Source organism: Salvelinus namaycush, chromosome 19, assembly GCF_016432855.1.
Source record: "Salvelinus namaycush isolate Seneca chromosome 19, SaNama_1.0, whole genome shotgun sequence".
Taxonomy (NCBI): Eukaryota; Metazoa; Chordata; class Actinopteri; order Salmoniformes; family Salmonidae; genus Salvelinus; species Salvelinus namaycush.
This window is the reverse complement of record NC_052325.1, coordinates 48,021,226-48,039,400: the sequence shown is the minus strand read 5'-3', so window position 1 is coordinate 48,039,400 and position 18,175 is coordinate 48,021,226. Positions and strand designations below refer to the sequence as shown.

The window sequence follows — 18,175 nt, the reverse complement described above, 5'->3', positions numbered from 1 at the left end:
TTCTTAAAATATAGTGGTGATCCTAACGGACCTAAGACAGGGAATTTTTACTAGGATTAAATGTCAGGAATTGTGAAAACTGAGTTTAATCAAATTTCAAATCAAATGTATTACATCAGCTGATATATCAAAGTGCTGTACAGAAACCCAGCCCAAAACCCCAAACAGCAAGCAATGCAGGTGTAGAAGCACGGTGGCTAGGAAAATCTCCCTAGAAAGGCCAAAACCTAGGAAGAAACCTAGAGAGGAAACAGGCTATGAGGGGTGGCCAGTCCTCTTCTGGCTGTGCCAGGTGGAGATTATAACAGAACATGGCCAAGATGTTCAAATGTTCATAAATGACCAGCATGGTCAAATAATAATAAACACAGTAGTTGTCGAGGGTGCAACAAGTCAGCACCTCAGGAGTAAATGTCAGTTGGCTTTTCATAACCAATCATTGAGAGTAGCTCTACCGCTCCTGCTGTCTCTAGAGAGTTGAACACAGCAGGTCTGGGACAGGTAGCACGTCCGGTGAACATTTGGCTAAGATGTATGTACACTTCCGACTTCGAATGTATATATCTTTTTTTACCCCTTTTTCTCCCCAATTTCGTGGTATCCAATTGGTAATTACAGTCTGGTCTTGTCGCTGCAACTCCCGTACGTACTCGGGAGAGGCGAAGGTCGAGAGTCATGCGTCCTCCGAAACCCAACCAAGCCGCACCAATGTGTCGGAGGAAACACCGTACACCCGGCGACCATGTCAGCGTGTACTGCACCCGGCCCGCAACAGGAGTTGCTAGTGCGCGATGGGACAAGGACATCCCTTCCGGTCAATCCCTCCCCTAACCCGGATGACGCTGTGGCCATTGTGCGCCGCCCCGTGGGTCTCCCGGTCGCGGCCAGCTGTGACAGAGCCTGGACTCGATCCCAGAATGTATAGTGGCACAGCTAGTACTGCGATGCAGTGCCTTAGACCACTGCGCCTCGAGAGGCCTGAGCTTTGCCTGTCTACCGGAAGTTGATATCGTTGCTATTCAACCTCTTGCTAGCTTGTTAGTAGAACAAATGACTAGCTCAACATTTTACGATTTCGTAAATACAATCTGCAGTGCCGGACTTCGCTCTGGGCTTTCGTAAATCCAGATCCTTGTCAGATTGTAAATTCTTAGCATTTCGCTCTCGGGGGGCATTCAGACCGCACACTGGATGCGCTGGCCTAGGAGTAGGGTTGATCCGAGCGTTCAACGGCAGTCAAGCACCCAAGTTAACTGGCTAATGTTGGCTAACTACTTCCAAACACAAATGAGAGAACACCTCACTCTGACCATTTTACTCACAATAGCAGAGCTGGTTAGGCTGTTTTCATATCATCCAGAGCGTTGGTGACTAACTGTGCTGCTGGCAACATTTCATTACGCTTTTTTTTGTCTACGTTTACTGACACCGGCCATATTCAACGTTGCGTTGAGAGTGCTTTGAATTCGGAGTAGATAGACAGAATTAACAATGTCCATTGAAACGCACAACGACTATATCACTTAGCTAAGAATGATGTCAATAAAAGTTTGTTAGTTAGTTAGATAGCAGATAGTTAATATACTGCCTGGCGAGTTCAATGTATTAGTATCCAACTAACGTTGGGTAACTAGCTAACATACCGGTACATACTGCTGTAATGCTATGTGGTTCGTAACGATAGCGTAGCTAACAAATTGTCAGCCAACATAACGTGTCACGTAACTTATTTGATAAGTCATTACTTTATTATATTGCTCAACATTTTCTTCAAATCGGAAAACATTGTGAAGCCACGCCCATTTTCTGAAGAATTGCATTATCGGCCCTAAAAGTACGGAAATAGTGTCCCCTGCGTGTATACTTCATATTTTTGTGAATTTAGTACGACATCCGGGAACTTTTGGGATACTAACTATATCCATACTATGACCAATAAGCATACTATATACTCAATTCACGTCACAAATAGTACATAAGTGATGGGGCCGACATAGATGGTTGCCTCGCTTCAGGTCCTTATGGACAAACATTTCACTACACTCGCATTAACATCTGCTAACGATGTGTATGTGACCAATAAAATGTGATTTTATTTGGGTTAGTGCGATTAGTATGAGTATTCGAACACAGTTATTGTCATTGGGTAGAACAAAAAACAAAAAGATCATATATGTAGACACTGGTATTGTGCTGAAGATAAGGTTTAAAAGGTTATATTACTGGAAAGTTTGGAAGTTTACCATTAAACTACCAGAATTTAACTTTTAAGGAATATGATGGAATTTTGTCAGATGACATCTAGTAGCCTTTTTGGGTACTTCAGATTATCAAGGTTGTCTGTAATTATTTTTGGCCCTCTGTGTGGCCTCAAATATTATGATTTTAAAATAAGAAAAAGAATGACAAAGCTGTAAAACATTATCCTAAATATGAACAATTAACGTAGTGAGTACCGTCTGTGTTTTATGAGGGTTTCAGCCTGACATATTATTATTGAAGAAAAAAAATTACACACTTTTATTTATTTTACTGTATTGTCAATGTCTTAGTTGTAATTTTTTTGTGGCCAAACGGGTGGGAGGTGTGAAAAAAGACTAGTTGGAAGAGTTGCAGAGTTAATTGAAAATAATACCATTGTTGATTGGATGCTTTTTTCATTAATTAGGCTAACCATATGGTCTATCCACTAGAAACCCATGGACAATATGGAAACAGATAAAAAACAAATGTACCCTAGATATGAATACATTTTTAAAAAAGTTATTCAAATTTAAATTACCAAAATTACCATAGATTGCATTATATTAGATTAGATTACCTTCATTACACCAAAATGACTTTGGTCAATTACCGGTAGCTTTGCAACCCTAGCTGCAGATAATGAAATTGAGGTTGAAAGGTGGTGGATTTGCTCTTTTAAGAGATGATTTGAGCACGGAATTTAAAACCTGCTCAACGGGGAAGATGCTTTTTGTTGTTGCAGGAAATGCTAATATTAGCATTTGTTTGGCAGTGGCTAGTTTGACAAAACCAATGTGTGGTTGCACACTATGCACACTCCTTCTCCATAGACTGCTTTCAAGGTAAGGAAAGTTGAGAAACAAAAATATGAGTACATCATTTTTATGAACTATCCTTTTAAAAGGAGTTTCCCGTCCATAGAACATTCTCCTATGTGCTTGCGGTCTTTCAACCGGGCTAGGAGTGATCCCTTGAGAGCATGAAGTGCTCACCCACTTCAGTGGTAATTAGATATGGCCATGTTTGTCTGGCCTCGTGGCCTTTTAGTGGGCTCCCAGTTGAATTGTCTAATCAACCATTTATCTTGTTTATCATGATGCAAAATTATCCTAAAGGAGGCTTGTGATCAGTTTCCCTGAGGGAGCACAGTCATTTGTTTAGTGCTTTTCTTCTTTGCTGCAGTTAGGTGCTTGTTTATTTGGATCCCCATTAGCTTTTGCAGAGGCAGCCGCTATTCTTCCTGGTGTCCACAAAAACACAAAACATGACAAGTAACAGAACGCTGATAGACATGGACAGTCACACAAATTTAAACGATATACAAACAATACAAAAAAATTAAAATACAAACAAGACAACTTTAAAAAAAAGAAAATGTTTGTGTGTGTGTCCCCTCACAATCCCTGCCGTTCCATAAGATGTTGTTTAATCTTTTTTTTTAGGTCATTTTGCTGTTTGCTTGAGTAATTGGAGAAGGAAGGGAGTTCCATGCGATCATGGCTCTGTATAATACTGTGCATTGCTATAATACTGTGCAATGCATTGCATTGTGAATTTGTTTTGGACTTGAGGACTGTGAAGAGACCCCTGGTGGCATGTCTTGTGGGGTATGTATGGGTGTCTGAAGAGACCCCCGGTGGCATGTCTTGTGGGGTATGTATGGGTGTCTGAGCTGAATGTTATTTGATTATGCAGACAATCTGGAATTTTCATTACAGTAATGCTTCTCATAAAAACTGAGCAACCCTCAACCAGGAAAGACGGGCATGTATGTGGTTGATGTTAGTTCTTTGTGTGCAGCAAAGGGCAAAGTGTGTTGCTCTGGTGAGCCAGCTGCAGCTTTGCTAGGTCTTTTTTTGCTGTACTTGACCATATTACCGGACAGTATTTAAGATGGGACAAGACCAGAGACCGAACAACTAGTACAGTTGATTTTTGAGTTAAAAAAAAGTATTTTAATAAGACATACCCCTCCCCATCTTCACAGCAACTTTGTCAATATGACTTCATCATGATAATTTACCATCCAATGTTAAACCTAGGAGTTTAGCTTCTTCAAGTTTTAGATGCATTTAAGTCCAGTGTATCATTTATCACCAATTCTGATACTGACTGTAACTGCTTATTTCGAATTTCAGTGAGCTCACTGGCTTTTAGGGGCTGACATGTTAAGTATGGAATCATCCGCATACATAGTCATTCTTGTTTTGTGTAAGACCCGTGGCAAATCATTTGTAAAAATAGAGAAGAGTAACGGCTAAAGGTAACTGCCCTGAGGGACACCACACTGCGCATGTCTGATGTTAGAAAAACCTCAGTTGAAGAACACTCTTTAGGTTCTATTAGATAAATAACTCTCCAACCATGTGATGTAAGCCATAGCAAGTGAGTTTCTTTAATAATCATTTATGATCAATGAAATCAAAGGCTTGCAGTGAAATCTAACAATACAGCTCCAACTATCATTGTATTATCCATTTATTTTAACCAATCATCTAAAATATGAGTCAAGGCAATGCAAGTTGGGTGCCCTTCTCTATATGCTTGCCTAAAGTCAGTTGTTAACTTGTTCTCTGAAAAATAGTATTGTATTTGGTCAAACTCAATTATCTCCATCATTTTACTAAGAACAGGCTGCAAATTGATTGGGCGGTTGTTAGAGCCAGCAAAGGGTGCTTTACTATGTGTCTTGGAACACATTTCCCATTATGCACTTTAGTCTATACCTATCCCACGTGTCAATTTATTAAAGGGATAATCCACTCAAAATACAACCTAACATGAAATACAGTTGAAGTTGGAAGTTTACATACACTTAGGTTGGAGTCCTTAAAACTAATTGTTCAACCACTCCACAAATGTCTTGTTAAAAAACTATAGTTTTGGCAAGTCGGGTTGGGACATCTACTTTGTGCATGACACCAGTAATTTTTCCAACAATTGTTTACAGACAGATTTGGGGATAGTTTAACCAAAATATGCCACAAGACCTAGAATTGCCTTATTGTTATCCCACAAAAAAGGTTATTGTTATAAGCTAACTTTTTTGATGAATTTAAGCAAAATTCCCTAAATTCCCAGGCCTTCCCATGGAAATTTCCGGGACAATTCCGGAAATTTACCAGAAGGTTTACGACCCTTTGCAACCCTACTCTGGACAATAAAGTAGACGAGGTCAGGGCGAGGATCTACTTCCAGAGAGACACCAGGGACTGTAACATACTCTGTTTCACGAAATCATGGCTCTCTCCGGATATACAGTTGGTCGGAAATTTACATACACTTAGGTTGGAGTCATTAAAACTCATTTTTCAACCACTCCACAAATGTCTTGTCAACAAACTATAGTTTTGGCAAGTCGGTTAGGACATCTACTTTGTGCATGACACAAGTCATTTTTCCAATAATTGTTTACAGACAAATTATTTCACTTATAATTCACTGTATCACAATTCCAGTGGGTCAGAAGTTTACATACTCTAAGTTGACTGTGCCTTTAAACAGCTTGGAAAATTCCAGAAAATGATGTCATGGCCTTAGAAGCTTTTAATTGACATCATTTGAGTCAATTGGAGGTGTACCTGTGGATGTATTTCAAGGCCTACCTTCAAACTCAGTGCCTCTTTGCTTGACATCATGGGAAAATCAAAAGAAGTCAGCCAAGACCTCTGAAAAAAAATTGTATACCTCCACAAGTCTGGTTCATCCTTGGGAGCAATTTCCAAACGCCTGAAGGTACCACATTCATCTGTATAAACACCATGGGACCACACAGCCGTCATACCGCTCAGGAAGGAGACGCGCTCTGTCTCCTAGAGTTGAACGTACTTTGGTGCGAAAAGTGCAAATCAATCCCAGAACAACAGCAAAGGACCTTGTGAAGGTGCTGGAGGTAACAGGTACAAAAGTATCTATATCCACAGTAAGACGAGTTCTATATCGACATAACCTGATAGGCCGCTCAGCAAGGAAGAAGCCACTGCTCCAAAACCGCCATAAAAAAGCTAGACTACAGTTTGCAACTGCACATGGGTACAAAGATCGTACTTTTTGGAGAAATGTCCTCTGGTCTGATGAAACAAAAATAGAACTGTTTGGCCATAATGACCATATATTGAAGCAACATCTCAAGACATCAGTCAGGAAGTTAAAGCTCAGTCGCAAATGGGTCTTCTAAATGTACAACTTCCAAAGTTGTGGCAAAATGGCTTAAGGACAATAAAGTTAAGGTATTGGAGTGGCCATCACAAAGCCCTGACCTCAATCCTATAGAAAATTTGTGGGCAGAACTGATAAAGCGTGTGCGAGCAAGGAGGCCTACAAACCTGACTCAGTTACACCATCTCTGTCAGGAGGATTGGGCCAAAATTCACCCAACTTATTGTGGGAAGCTTGTGGAAGGCTACCCAAAACATTTGACCCAAGTTAAACAATTTAAAGGCAATGCACACTGCTAACCTTATGCCTAACTCTAGACGCAAATTGTTGTTTATATACATTTTCATGATATAACCAATTTTGACTTTGTGGCTGTGCTATCTAGTGGAACCTGGCTTCAAGGGAGAAAAAAGCATGCCCTACCTTCCAGCTAGCTAATTAGCAAAGGACATAGCTAACTAGCTAACGTCTCCACCCGAGAAGAAGAAAGACTGCACCTTTTAAATCTGTGATCGATGTGTGTTGCGCTTCTGGGAAAACTATGCGTAAGAGTTCGAAACAGAATCTCTTTATTACCAAGAAGTTGGACCGATACGTGGGGGGAAATGATGTGGGAGATGGTTGGTTGGTAGATTAAGCCAATGAGAAATGCGCCGGGAGATTATCCCAGGACTCTGTATTTGCTAGCAAAGGCCACATTTGATGTCTGAGAACGAGAATTGGTGTAATGTGACCAACGTGACTTCACTTAAGAGCGTATGCCATCCTTCAACACAGTATGTCACCGTTAATAAAGCACATGTTTATATAATATTCAGCATAGTGGGTTATGTCACATTTGACATGGGTGATAATGTCACACTGTTATGCCACGTATATGTAGTACCTTTTATTTCACCTTTATTTAACCAGGTAGGCCAGTTGAGAACAAGTTCTCATTTACAGCTGCGACCTGGCCAAGATAAAGCAAAGCAGTGCGACACAAACAACAGAGTTACACATGGGATAAACAAATGTACAGTCAATAACACAATAGAAAAGTATATGTACAGTGTGTGCAAATGTAGTAAGATTAGGGAGGTCAGGCAATAAATAGGCCATAGTGGTGGAATAGTTAGAATTTAGCAATTAAACACGAGTGATGGTTGTGGGGGTGACCAGTGAAATATACCTGCTGGAGCGTGTGATACGGGTGGGTGCTGCTATGGTGACCAGTGAGCTGAGATAAAGCGGGGCGTTACCTAGCAAAGTCTTATACATGACCTGGAGCCAGTGGGTTTGGCGACGAATATGAAGCGAGGGCCAGCCAACAAGAGCATACAGGTCGCAGTGGTGGGTAGTATATGGGGCTTTGGTGACAAAACGGATGGCACTGTGATAGACTGCATCCAATTTGCTGAGTAGAGTGTTAGAGGCTATTTTGTAAATTACATCGCCAAAGTCGAGGATCGGTTGGATAGTCAGTTGCTTGGCAGCATGAGTGAAGGAGTCTTTGTTTCGAAATAGGAAGCCAATTCTAGAATTAATTTTGGATTGGAGATGCTTAATGTGAGTCTGGAAGGAGAGTTTACAGTCTAACCAGACACCTAGGTATTTGTAGTTGTCCACATATTCTAAGTCAGAACCGTCCAGAGTAGTGATGCTTGACGGGCGGGCGGATGCGGGCAGCAATCGGTTGAAGAGCATGCATTTGGTTTTACTTGCATTTAAGAGCAGTTGGAGGCCACAGAAGGAGAGTTGTATGGCATTGAAGCTCGTCTGGAGGTTTGGTAACACAGTGTTCAAAGAAGGGCCAGAAGTATACAGAATGGTGTCGTCTGCAAGAGCGACATCATTGATGTATACAGAGATAAGAGTCGGCCCGAGAATTGAACACTGTGGCACCCCCATAGAGACTGCCAGAGGTCTGGACAACAGGCCCTCCGATTTGACACACTGAACTCTATCTGAGAAGTAGTTGGTGAACCAGGCGAGGCAGTCATTTGCGAAACCAAGGCTGTTGAGTCTGCCGATAAGAATGCGGTGATTGACACAGTCGAAAGCCTTGGCCAGGTCGATGAATACGGCTGCACAGTATAGTCTTTTATCGATGGGGGTTATGACATCGTTAAGGACCTTGAGCATGGCTGAGGTGCACCCATGACCAGCTCGGAAACCAGATTGCATAGCGGAGAAGGTGCTTTGGGATTCTAAATGGTCGGTGATCTGTTTGTTAACTTGGCTTTCGAAGACTTTGGAAAGGCAGGGTAGGATTGATATAGGTATGTAACAGTTTGGGCCTAACAGTTTGGGTCATCCCCCTTTGAAGAGGGGGATGACCGCGACAGCTTTCAAATCTTTAGGGATCACAGAAGATACGAAAGAGAGGTTGAACAGGCTAGTAATAGGGGTTGCAACAATTGCGATTAATTATTTTAGAAAGAGATGGTCCAGATTGTCGAGCCAAGCTGATTTGTAGGGGTCCAGATTTTGCAGCTCTTTCAGGACATCAGTTATATGTATTTGGGTGAAGGAGAAATGGGGGAGGCTTGGGCAAGTTGCTGTAGGGGGTACAGAGCTGTTAATTGGGGTAGGGGTAGCCAGCTGGAAATCATAGCCAGCCGTAGAAAAATGCTTATTTAAATTCTCGATTATCGTAGATTTACCAGTGGTGACAGTGTTTCCTAGCCTCAGTGCTGTGGGCAGCTGGGAGGACGTGCTCTTATTCTCCATGGACTTTACAGTGTCCCAGAACTTTTGGGAGTTTGTGTTACAGGATGCAAATTTCTGTTTGAAAAAGCTAGCCTTTGCTTTCCTAACTGCCTGTGTATGTTGGTTCCTAACTTCCCTGAAAAGTTGCATATTGTGGGGGAAAATCGATGCTAATGCAGTACGCCACAATATGTTTTTGTGCTGGTAAAGGGCAGTCAGGTCTGGAGTGAACCAAGGGCTATATCTGTTCTCAGTTCTACATTTTTTGAATGGGGCATGCTTATTTAAGATGGTGAGGAAAGCACTTTTAAAGAACAGCCAGGCATCCTCTACTGACGGGATGAGGTCAATATCCTTCCAGGATACCCTGGCCAGGTCGATTAGAAAGGCCTGCTCACTGAAGTGTTTTAGGGAGCGGTTGACAGTGATGAGGGGTGGTCGTTTGACCGCGGACCCATTACGGACGCAGGCAATGAGGCAGTGATCACTGAGATCCTGGTTGAAGACAGCAGAGGTGTATTTAGAGGGCAAGTTGGTCAGGATGATATCTATGAGGGTGCCCGTGTTTACGGATTTGGGGTTGTACCCTATGAAGGCATTCTGAAGCCTTCATAAGCTGAACGTAATTTAAAGCGTGACCGAAACATTTAAATGGCATTGATCTCACTCTCTCTCTCTCTGTTTCTTCTGCCTGTCTCTCCCCCCTCCATCCAGGGTGATAACTCGTACGTCAAGGATCGCTGGTGTATGTTTGACGGCTTCATGGTCTTCTTCCTCTGGGTGTCTCTGGTGCTTCAGGTACAAATGTTGCACCTCGCGCTGTGTGTGTCCAAGACCTTGGTGAAATAAATCTTTGTTTTCTTTGAAGTAGTTTGTACCCTGTGTGGGCGGAGTTTGCACTTGTGGGACTATTGTTTTGGTTCCATTTTTCCAATCAATTTAAATTAAGTGCACGTAACGTATTTCAAAGATAACAAAATCTGTATTTATTTAACACAGGTCTGGTGTGTTAGTACATGTTTGCATTTGTGTGCATGTGTGTGTGCGTTTGCATACACTTTACAACAGTGGTCTTCCAGGTACAGCACCTGTCTCAGTTCACAGCCTTCCCTCTCTCACCCAGGTGTTTGAGATAGCGGATGTTGTTGACCAGATGTCTCCCTGGGGCATGTTGAGAATCCCCAGAGCCCTCATCATGATCCGAGCCTTCAGGATCTACTTCCGCTTCGAGCTGCCACGCTCACGCATCACCAACATCCTCAAGTACGTAGGGTTTTATTAGGACGTGACGTTACCTGCGTAGGTTTATGAAATGTCATTTGAATTGGAACTCTATACTTGGTTTATGGTTAATGTAAAACATTCTCTCTGTTTAGGCGATCAGGGGAACAGATCTGGAGTGTGTCGATATTCTTGCTCTTCTTCCTCCTTCTGTATGGAATTCTGGGAGTTCAGATGTTCGGAACGTTCAATCATCACTGCGTTACCAACGACACAACGAATGGGTATGGGCCTCCATTTACAAAATGATTGGTGTATTAGACATTTTTATCTATGGTATCAATGATATCAGTGGGATAAACATACTGTAGGCTAACCTAACTGTGCGTCTGCAACTTGTGACAGTGTGTCTGTCAATTTGGCTGTGAAATATGTCATGGTGCGTGTCTGTTGTACCGAGAGCCAGTCAGTCCATCCAGATCTTCAAACTTCTGCGTCATTGACACTCTGGTCGGCGTTGGCTTTTTGTTCAAGAGTTTTGGTTTGGGGAAAGGGTTGAAGTTAATTAAACTATGAGGTGATGTGTGCCTTGCATCAGTAGTCCATCAGTCTAAACCGTGGAGTTGGATTAAGGGCGCACTTGGCCCAAAGATGTTTGTTTTTAGCATGGGCAGCACCATTGAAGTAGTCAACTAGGTGGGACATGCGATGGGTTAAGAAAGGATCATAGAATTCCATCCAGGTCAGCAGGGCGATCATTACATAACCACAGGTGGCAGTAAATCATCAACCTTGGCTTCATACCTGTTCAGACTATACACACTCCAGTGCAGTAGGTGGTGGTATGCGTCTTTTCAGTTTATTTATGATCTGCCAATACACTCATAGAAATTGACAAATGGAGATAGCTCTTAATGGCGTTGCCTATGTTGTATGCGTCTGTGTAAGTGTGTAAGTGTGAGTTTGCATGCATCCATGCGAGTTTATTTGTGCTGTGTGCATGGTGTTTAATATTTGTATACAGATGCTGAGTAAGTGGCGAGGAGGAGAACAGAAACCCCCAGTGGGAGAACAAAAGAAGCCATCACCATCACAGTTAGAGCTGCGCGAGAGAGAGAGAGCGAGCCCTAATCATAATCATTAACGTCCTGTATTGTCTGGGATGTATATTTAAAGCCTCTACTCTGCCATCGATCTGTCCATCTCCGCTTGTTGACAAGTGCTCTCCTGCCCCAGGGGACACTGCATACATTGACTACTTTCAGATTAAATAGAAGGCACAGAATCACATTTCACATGAATAGATCCTTCCCCTTTCAGAAGTGGTTTAGACGGTGTATTTGTGATTTGGTTATTGGGCTAGTTTTTTGTCAATCCCCCTGATGTGTGTGTTTAAGTGGGGTGCTTTAATAATAATAATTCAACTTTTATAGCGCTTTTCATTACAGACAGAATCTCAAAGTGCTCGTTAATATAGGCTACAACAGTAGCTAGATCAGCTACAACAAGTCTGTTTGAGTGTTTCTTGAAGCCTCCAGATGGGCAGACGCAGTCATCAGAGGATCTGGAAGCTAGATGGTCAGAGGATGTCATCAAGACATCTCCGCCATCTGCAGACTCGCTGTATTTGGACTTAAGCTCCCCACAGAGTACAGCCCACTCCTTACTTCAGAAGTTTCCTCCTGAGTACCAACTCTGCATGCATAGCCTCCTCTTGGATCACCGTCAGTGGAAACCAACCCAAAGTCAGCAGGTGTAATTCAAATGAAAACACACAGCGGCTAGCTAGCATTAGTTAGCTTGTTGACAACGCTGATTTTCACCCATTTATGGGCAGGAGTCTAATTCATGATGTCAAGACTTGCTCTGCACTCATTTAGTTATTGTACAAATATTGACATAAAACGATTGCGTTTGATTAAATATGTACAGAATTGACATGAGCTCTCTGCCTAGGCTGCCACTAGGCACCATGGCAACTATAAAACCTTTAGACATGTCTTATGCAAGTCAGTCTAATCTCTAACAGGCCATATGCCTTTGGCACAAAGTCACAGACTCCCTCTCCAGTCATTCACACAGAGCAGAGGGGATTTGTATTGAGATTGAAAGTGAAATGGGCAGGAGGAATTTGACTGGGGTGGGTATTTGTGTGTGGATGAAAAAGGGCTCCTGGATGTGCAGACAAAATGGGTTTCTTCACCTATTCCATATGAGAGATTATTCACATTGACCTTGGCCTTTTGGTGAATTGAATGAAACATCTTGTGAAATATGTAAATGAGTCCTTATTGTACGTTGGCATCTCAGGCTCTTTGGGAGGAGTAGTTATGTCTGGTTAAAGTTAATATTGCAATTGCCAGGGACTAGGGCTGTGCGGGGACCGTATTACCGCCACACCGGCAGTCATGAGTCATGGCCGCAGTAAAATTTCACGTGACCGTTGAGTCACGGTAATCTCCTTTTATGCACCCAGGACATGCGTTGGCAGTATCCAACTCACTAATGGCCTGGTACTCAGGGTTCTATTGTCCTATCCACTCTGACATGAATGCCATCAAAAATCACACCAGTCACTTATCATCAAAACAGTATTGTGCTTTTAAAACTCACCTCACTGTGATTGATCAATTTGAGGAAAGAAGATTAAAAAAACAGCTCGACACTGAGTGGAAAATATGGTCATTGTGGATGTTGTTTCAAAGCCTAACAACGAAATGGACTGCGCTTTCTGAGGTGATGATTCATTCAAAACACCCATACACATATTAGAGCTTATGCATATGCATAGGCCTATATATGAGCCCAAGCCTAAAAAAAAATATATATAAAAAAAAGAATGATTGTGCCGTTTGTTTTACAATACATATTCTACCGCATATTACTCACCTCAAATTTTTTTGGGGGGAAAACTGATTAAAGATGTCTTTAATTGGTCTAGCCTATATTCCAAAATTAAACCAATTCTAGTAATGGCCTTTGTGTGGACTGTATTATTATGCATACTGGATGGCCTAGTTACCTTATGCTAATATCTAAAGTTTCTATTCATGAGTCTGGGAGAGAATTTATAGGCCTAGGTAATGCAGTTGGTTCGTTGATTGTCCAGGGCGGCTTACAGAGTTAGCCTACAATAGTGAATATTGATTTTGAATAGCCTAGGAGTAGGATTTTTAAATGATTTCATAATTAATAGGGTGACACATTAGACTACCTTAAGCTACAGAATATCTCACCACCGTGCGTTGTCATCTCCTCCCCATCTCTCCTTCATTACTTTCTCAAGCATGCAGAGAGAGGAGCTGTCAACAGTTTGATGAAATATGTTTCATTGTGAAAACATGTTCACTTGCTTTCCCAAATGAAACCTGTTCCTGCAGGGTTGGGGAGCCCGTGGCGTACAGAGTTTGGGCGGGAGTATCACCTGTCGTGCATCGAGAGGCTGCATATTTCGTCAAACAGTGGTTGATGCATGGAGTGAAATAACCAACTGGCGGGAAAGCGGCTTCCGTTCACTATTGGAGTGCGTAGGTGGATGACATCTAATCGAATCACATTTTATTGGTCACATACACGTGTTTAGCAGATGTTATTACGGGTGTAGCGAAATGCTTGTGTTCCCAGCTCCAACAGTGCAGTAGTATCTAGTAATTCACAGCAATGCACACACATCTAAAAGTAAAATAATGGAATTTAGAAATATATAAATATTAGGACGAGCAATGTCGGAGTGGCATTGACTAAAATACAGTAGAATAGAATACAGTATATACATATGAAATGAGTAAAGCAGTATGTAAACATTATTAAAGTGCTTGTGAGGGGTTGGGTTAAATGCGGAAGACACATTTAAGTTGAAGGCATTAAGTTGTACAACTGACCAAGTATCCCCCTTATTAAAGTGACCAGTCTATGTATATAGGGCAGCAGCTTCTAAGGTGCAGGGTTGAGTAACAGGGTGGTAGCCGGCTAGTGATGGCTGTTGAACAGTCTGATAGCCTTTATCATTCTCTCTCGGCCCCAGCTTTGGATGCACCTGTACTGACCTCCCCTTCTGGATGGTAGCGGGGTGAATAGGCCGTGGCTGTGGTGGTTGATGTCCTTGATGATATTTTTTACCTTCCTGTGACATCGGGTGCTGTAGGTGTCCTGGAGGGCAGGCAGTGTGCCCCCGGTGATCCGTTGGGAGACCGCACCACCCTCTGTAGAGCCCTGTGGTTGCGGGCGATGCAGTTGCAGCACCAGGCGGGGATACAGCCTGTTTCTTCACCACACTGTCTGTGTGGGTGGACCATTTCAGATTTGTCAGTGATGTGTACACTGAGAAAAAAAGAAGAAGTTTGTTTCATTTGATTATTTTCATTGTATTTATTTTTTATTTAAAAAAATCCCCCTATTTTTTATTTACACGTTTTTTGGTTTCAGTCTTGTCTCATCGCTGCAACTCCCGTACTGACTCGGGAGAGGTGAAGGTCGAGAGCAGTGCGTCCTCCGAAACCCAACCAGATACTCTGCTTCTTGACACATTGCCCACTTAACCCGGAAGCCAGCCGCACCAATGTGTCGGAGGGAACGTCGTACACCTGGCGACCGTGTCAGCATGAACTACGCCCGGCCCGCCACAGGAGTCGCTAGTGCGCAATGGGACAAGGACATCCCTGCCGGCCAAACCCTCCACAACCCAGATGACGCTGGGCCAATTGTGCACTGCCCCATGGGTCTCCCGGTCGCGGCCGGCTGCGACAGAGCCTGGACTCGAACCCAGAATCTCTAGTGGCACAGCTAGCTCTGCGATGCAGTGCCTTAGACCACTGTTCCACTCGGGAGGCCGACACCGAGGAACTTGAAGTTTTCACCTTCTCCACTGTCGTCCTGTCGAAGTGGATAGGGGCGTGCTCCCTCTGCTGTTTCCTGAAGTCCACGATCAGCTCCTTCGTTTTGTTGACGTTATTTTCCTGTCACCTCTCCGCCAGGGCCCTCACCTTCTCCCTGTAGGCTGTCTCGTCATTGTTGGTAATCAAGTCTACTACTGTTGTGTCATCTGCAAATTTGATGATTGAGTTGGAGGCGTGCGTGCACAGGGAGTGCAGGAGGAGGCTGAGCACGCACCTTTGTAGGGCCCCTGTGTTGAGGATCAGTGAAGTGGAGGTGTTGTTTCCTACTTTCACCACCTGGGGGCTGCCGATCAGGAAGTCCAGGACCCAGTTGCACAGGGTGAGGTTCAGACCCAGGGCCCCAAGCTTAATTATGAGCTTAGAGGGTACTATGGTGTTGAAGGCTTAGATATATAGTCAGTGAACAGCATTCTTACGTAGGTATTCCTCTTGTTCAAATGGGGGGCAGTGTGCAGTGCGATGGTTATTGCATCGTTCGTGGCTCTATTGGTGCGGTATGCAAGTTGAAGTGGGTCTAGAGTGTCAGGTAAGGTAGAGGTGATCCTTAACAAGCCTCTCAAAGTACTTCATGATAACAGAAGTGAGTGTTACTGGGGGCTATAATCATTGAGTTCAGTTACCTTTGCTTTCTTGGAAACAGGAACAATGGTGGACATCTAGAAGCAAGTGGGGAGAGCAGACTGGGACAGGGACAGATTGAATATGTCCGTAAACACCACAGCCAGCTGGTCTGCGCATGCTCTGAGGACGCAGGTAGGGATGCCGTCTGGGCCGGCAGCCTTGCAAGGATTAACACGCTTACATGTCTTACTCACGTCAGCCACGGAGAACGAGAGCCCACAGTCCTTGGGTTCTGGCCGTGTCGGTGGCACTGTGTTATCCTCAAAGCAGGCGAAGAAGGTGTTTAGCTTGTCTGGGAGCAAGATGTGGCTGGTTTTCCCTTTGTAATTGTCTGTAGATCCTGCCACATTCGTCTCATGTCTGAGCTGTTGAATTGCGACTCCACTTTGTCTCTGTACTGACATTTTGCCTGTTTGATTGCCTTACGGAGGGAATAACTACACTGTTTGTATTCAACCATATTCCCAGTCACCTTGCCATGGTTAAATGCGGTGGTTTGCGCTTTCAGTTTTGCTGTGAATGCTGCCATCTATCCACGGTTTCTGGTTAGGGTAGGTTTTAATAGTCACAGCGGGAACAACATTGCCTATACACTTCCTGATGAACTCAGTCACCGTGTCCGTGTATACGTCAATGTTATTATCAGAGGCTACCCGGACCATATCCCAGTCCGCGTGATCAAAACAATCTTGAAGAATGGATTAGACCAGCACTGAATAGACCTTAGCATGGGTCGTTTCTGCCTCTAGGAAGGGAGGAGCAAAATGGAATCATGATCTGATTTGCCGAAGGGAGGGCCTTGTAGGCATCCCGGAAGAGGGAGTAGCACTGATCGAGCGTTTTAGCAGCGCGAGTACTACAGTCTATGTGTTGCTTTTGCTTTGTTAAGATCCCCATCTACAATAAGTGCGGCCTCAGGATATGTGGTTTCCAGTTTGCACAAAGTCCAATGTAGCTCCTTGAGGGCCATCGTGGCATCGGCTTGAGGGGGATTCTCTTGGGAGGTAATACTGTCTGCATTTGAGTGTGAGGTATTCTAGGTCGGGTGAACAAAAAAAACGTACGTTTCTCTACGTTAGGACAATCACACCATGAGTAGTTAATCATGAAACACCACCACCCTTCTTCTTCCCAGAGGTCTTTATTCCTGTCTGTGCGATGTACTGAGAACCCAGCTGGCTGTATGGATGGGATAGTATAGTTGAAGTCGGAAGTTTACATACACCTTAAACTCAGTTTCACAAACCCTGACATTTAAAAATTCCCTTTTTTTAGGTCAGTTAGGATCACCACTTTATTTTAATGTGAAATGTCAGAATAATAGTGGAGAGAATTATTTATTTCAGCTTTTATTTATTTCATCACATTCCCAGTGGGTCAGAAGTGTACATGCACTCAATTAGTATTTGGTAGCATGGTCTTAAATTGTTTAACTTGGGTCAAAAGTTTTGGGTAGCCTTCCACAAGCTTCCCACAATAAGTTGGGTGGCCCATTCCTCCTGACAGAGCTGGTGTAACTGAGTCAGGTTTGTAGGCCTCCTTGCTGCCCACAAATGTTCTATGGGATTGAGGTCAGGGCTTTGTGATGGCCACTCCAATACCTTGACTTTGTTGTCCTTAAGCCATTTTGCCACGAAAATGGAAGTATGCTTGGGGTCATTGTCCATTTGGAAGACCCATTTGCGACCAAGCTTTAACTACCTGACTGATGTCTTGAGATGTTGCTTCAATATATCCACATAATTTTCCTACCTCATGATGCCATCTATTTTGTGAAGTGCACCAGTCTCTCCTCCTGCAGCAAAGCACCCCTGTGCTTCACGGTTGGGATGGTGTTCTTCGGCTTGCAAGCCCCCCCCTTTTTCCTTCAAACATAACGATGGTCATTATGACCAAACAGTTCTATTTTTGTTTCATCAGACCAGAGGACATTTCTCCAAAAAGTACGATCTTTGTTCCCATGTGCAGTTACAAACCGTAGTCTGGCTTTTTTATGCCGGTTTTGGAGAAGTGGAACATTTCTTGCTGAATGGCCTTTCAGGTTATGTTGATATAGGACTTGTTTTACTGTGGATAGATATACTTTTGTTCCTGTTTCCTCCAGCATCTTCACAAGGTCCATTGCTGTTGTTCTGGGATTGATTTGCACTTTTCGCACCAAAGTACGTTCATCTCCAGGAGACAGAATGGGTCTCCTTCCTGAGCGGTATGACGGCTGCGTGGTCCCATGGTGTTTATACATGCGTTCTATTGTTTGTACAGATGAACGTCGTACCTTCAGGCATTTGGAAATTGCTCCCAAGGATGAACCAGACTTGTGGAGGTCTCCAATTTTTTTCTGAGGT

General features: G+C 43.3%; 1 protein-coding gene across 3 annotated transcripts in view; it reads left to right on the top strand.

Moving 5' to 3' along the window:
- nalcn (sodium leak channel, non-selective) overlaps positions 1–18,175 on the top strand; it is a 250,290-nt gene that overhangs the window by 10,715 nt on the left and 221,400 nt on the right. For all 3 annotated transcript variants that reach the window (XM_039014188.1, XM_039014190.1, XM_039014189.1), the window contains 3 exons: positions 9,808–9,891; positions 10,217–10,356; positions 10,470–10,598. In XM_039014188.1, coding sequence (XP_038870116.1) covers positions 9,808–9,891; positions 10,217–10,356; positions 10,470–10,598 — 353 coding nt within the window. The remainder of the gene's footprint in view (positions 1–9,807; positions 9,892–10,216; positions 10,357–10,469; positions 10,599–18,175) is intronic.